Source organism: Arachis duranensis, chromosome 10 (genome assembly GCF_000817695.3).
Source record: "Arachis duranensis cultivar V14167 chromosome 10, aradu.V14167.gnm2.J7QH, whole genome shotgun sequence".
Classification (NCBI taxonomy): domain Eukaryota; kingdom Viridiplantae; phylum Streptophyta; class Magnoliopsida; order Fabales; family Fabaceae; genus Arachis; species Arachis duranensis.
The window spans coordinates 43,156,854-43,161,020 of record NC_029781.3 but is presented as its reverse complement, the minus strand read 5'-3'; the positions used below and the strand labels follow the sequence as shown (position 1 = coordinate 43,161,020).

The window sequence follows — 4,167 nt, the reverse complement described above, 5'->3', positions numbered from 1 at the left end:
CTCTAACAAGGAACAGGCTCAAATATTAAATAATAGATAACAATTAGGAAGGATAAGTTAGTAACACTTAGCTTCTTGTATGACCATGGCATACTGGGGGTTGGGTCGTTACAAGTTGGTATCAGAGCAGTTCGTTCCCAATAGAGCCTGGGGAGTGGACTGACTATGCTTCATTGCATACTCTGCTGTGTGTCTCATGCTTATAGGATATCTATGTGATATGTGTTGCATGATTGTCTCTGTGTTTTCATTCTGGGAATGTTCACACTTAACTTGAAGTGTTAAGACTGATCACCTTAATAATGATTGTTTGGTGTGAACAGGACCACGATGGGTTCACGGAGACGAGGCGTACGGGAAGGAATTCCTAATGTTAACTACGAGAGGGAACAGGAGACGTTTATGACTACTATGAACGCTGTGGCTGAGACAGTGCGTGAGGCTGCAGTAGCAGCGGCTAGGGCTGTTGATCGTCTTGGAGTGAGAAACGGGAATGAGAATGAGCATGGGGAAGATAGTGAAAATAATGAGAATAACTTAGGGCATCTCGAAAGACCTATGACCCTTGCGACTTTTCTGAAAGTTAAACCGCCTAAGTTTAAAGGTACACTTGTTGCGACTGATGCTGACAATTGGTTCCGAGCTATTGAACGATCACTACAAGCACAGCATGTTCCGGAAGGCCAACACGTGGAGTTTGCTACTTATATGCTGGAAGGAGAGGCTGAGCATTGGTGGCAGGGGGTACAGCGACTGTTGCAACAAGATGAAGGCGATATTCCTTGGAATACTTTTAAGGACGAATTTTATAAGAAGTATTTTCCGAGGGCAGCTCGTGATGCTAAGGAGATGGAACTTATGCAGCTGAAACAGGGTAATACAACTATTGCAGAATATGCCCATAAATTTGATGACTTGTGCCGTTTCTCCAAGATCTGCCAAGGGAATCCTGCTAACTTTGAAGAATGGAAGTGTTTGAAGTTCGAAGGGGGCCTTCGTGAGGATTTGATGAGTTCAGTAGTTCCATTGGAGATACGAAATTTTGCTGAGCTAGTTAATAAGTGTAAGTTAGTGGAAGAATGTGCTAAGAAGGTAATTGCCTCTAAAACAAGTCGTCAAGGATTTCTGCCAAGGAACTACAATAGCTATAGTTGGCAACCACGAAGGACAAACTTCAAGATACCTGGTGTGCCACAGCGAAGGAGTCCACAAGTTGGTAACGCTCCTACTCGCCCTACGGGTGGAAACGGAGGTAGATCAAGGCAGGATAATGGTAAACGACCTCAGCAGGCACAAGTGAATATCGCATGTAGGCAGTGTGGAAAGGATCATGGTACCAGGCCTTGCCAAATCAGAACATTTACTAGTTACAATTGTGGGGAACCGGGACACTTGGCGAGGAGTCGCCCAAAAGGACTTTCTCGAAATCCAGTACGAACCCAGCAACAAGGTCGAGTGTTTGCCATGACTGCTGATGATGCTATGCAATCAGATGCCCTGATCCAAGGTCAGTGTTATGTCAAGAATCGATCTCTAACTGTACTGTATGATTCGGGTGCATCGCATTCTTTTATTTCTTTAACTGTTGCTCGTGAGTTGGGACTAGATTTCTCTGAGTTGAACTTTGATCTGATTGTCCATACACCTGCATCCCAAAATGTTTTGACTAGTTTAGTGTGCCTGCAAGTACCATTCACTATTAGGAACAAAACTTTTAAACATGATCTAATCTGTTTGCCTCTATGTGGTTTAGAAGTTATTCTAGGGTTGGATTGGTTATCTAAGTATCATGTTTTCCTTGATTGCTTTGAAAGAACTGCTGTTATTCCGTCTGATAGTTTGGATATTAAACCATTTTTGTCATATACCTTATATCTGAATTCTGTAAGAGTTACCTTAAACGGGAGTGATTGTGAGGGGTACGTTCTGTTAGCGGCTAGCTCAAATGACAGTGAAGTAAGCTTAGAACAAATCCGAGTGGTGAAGGAATTTCCTGATGTTTTCCCGGACGACATACCTGAGTTTCCTCTTCAGCGAGAGATAGAATTCAGCATTGAACTTGTACCTGGAACCGGACCAATTTCCATAGCACCGTACCGGATGTCACCACTGGAACTTGCAGAGTTGAAGAAGCAGTTGGATGAGCTACTTGGAAAGAAATTTATTCGTCCCAGTGCATCACCTTGGGGAGCTCCGGTATTGCTAGTAAAGAAGAAGGATGGTAGAATGAGACTTTGCGTAGATTACCGATAGTTAAATAAAGTCACTATTAAGAACAAGTATCCACTTCCACGAATAGATGACTTGATGGATCAGTTAAAAGGTGCAACTGTGTTTTCGAAGATTGATTTGCGATCGGGCTATCACCAGATTCGAGTGAAGGAATCAGATATACCGAAGACTGCATTTAGAACTCGATATGGTCACTATGAGTATACGGTTATGTCGTTTGGACTAACTAATGCTCCTGCGATTTTCATGGATTACATGAATCGTATTTTCCGTCCGTACCTTGATCTGTTCGTAGTAGTTTTCATAGACGATATTCTCATCTATTCGAAGACAGAAAGAGAGCATGAAGAGCATCTAAGGGCTGTATTGCAGATACTGAGGACTCGAAAGTTATATGCTAAACTATCAAAGTGCGAGTTCTGGATAGAGAAGGTGGCATTTTTGGGACATGTTATATCACAGGGAGGAATTGCAGTGGATCCTTCAAAAATTGAAGCAGTAGTGCAATGGGAACCACCTACGACCGTTACAGAAGTTCGGAGTTTTCTCGGACTTGCTGGATATTACCGGAGGTTCATCAAAGGATTTTCACAGATAGCCTTGCCTTTGACTTACCTTACACGAAAGGAAGTTCCGTTCGTTTGGACGGCTGAGTGTGATAGAAGTTTCAAGATGCTTAAGGAGAAGTTAACAACTGCACCTGTATTAGTACTACCCGACCCGCAGAAACCTTTTGAAGTATACTGTGACGCCTCTCATAAAGGACTTGGATGTGTGCTGATGCAAGACAAGAATGTGGTGGCTTATGCTTCCCGGCAGCTGAGACCTCATGAACGAAATTATCCGACGCATGACTTAGAGTTGGCTGCTGTGGTGTTTGCTCTGAAGATCTGGAGACACTATTTGTATGGTGCTCAACTAGAAGTTTTCTCTGACCACAAAAGTTTAAAGTATATCTTTGACCAGAAGGATCTTAATATGCGACAGCGAAGGTGGATGGAGTTCCTGAAGGACTATGATTTTAAGTTAAGTTATCACCCAGGAAAAGCAAACGTGGTGGCAGACGCCTTGAGCAGGAAGAATTTGAGTATTTCTTGGATGATGATAAAGGAAGAAAAGCTACTTGCAGAATTTGAGGACCTTAAGTTGGCTATGACTGAGACGTCAAATGGAGTCCGTTTGGCCCAAGGAGTCCGTTTGGCTCAGTTGCATATAACACCAGATTTTAAGATTAGGATTCAGCAAGCACAAGCACAGGACTCAGAAATGATGACGATGCTGAGACGGATGAAAGTAGAAGAACCAGAAGCTGTAAGACTAGATCGTAGCAGTCTCTGGAGATACAAGAACAGAATTTGTGTGCCTAGCTCTGGAGATTTACGGCAAAGGATTCTTGCATAAGCTCATCAAAGTAGATTTTCTATGCATCCTGGAGTAACAAAGATGTATCAGGATTTGAAACAAATGTTCTGGTGGCCGGGCTTAAAGAAAGAGGTAGCTGATTATGTCTCAAAATGTTTAACTTGCCAAAAGGTGAAGGTGGAACACCAGAAACCGTCAGGAACCCTGCAACCCTTAGAAATACCACAATGGAAATGGGAGCAGATCACTATGGATTTTGTTATGGGATTGCCAAGGACTTCAACAGGACACGATGCCATTTGGGTAATTATGGACAGGTTGACAAAATCAGCGCACTTCCTTCCAATTCGAGTTGATTATACCTTAGAAAGGCTGGCACGGATATATATCCAAGAAATTGTACGATTGCACGGAATACCTTCATCAATTGTTTCAGACCGAGATCCGAGGTTTACTTCCAAATTCTGGGGAGCTTTTCAGAAAGCTTTAGGAACAGAATTGCATATGAGTACAGCATACCATCCTCAGACAGACGGACAATCAGAGCGGACAATCCAGACATTGGAAGACATG

General features: G+C 42.9%; 1 protein-coding gene across 1 annotated transcript in view; it reads left to right on the top strand.

The window, feature by feature from the left end:
• LOC110276820 (uncharacterized) overlaps positions 1-3,633 on the top strand; it is a 4,440-nt gene extending 807 nt beyond the window's left edge. The window contains 1 exon segment of the mRNA XM_021133942.1: positions 324-3,633. Within this exon segment, the coding sequence (XP_020989601.1) occupies positions 324-3,633 (3,310 nt within the window).
• Positions 3,634-4,167: the final 534 nt, after the last annotated feature.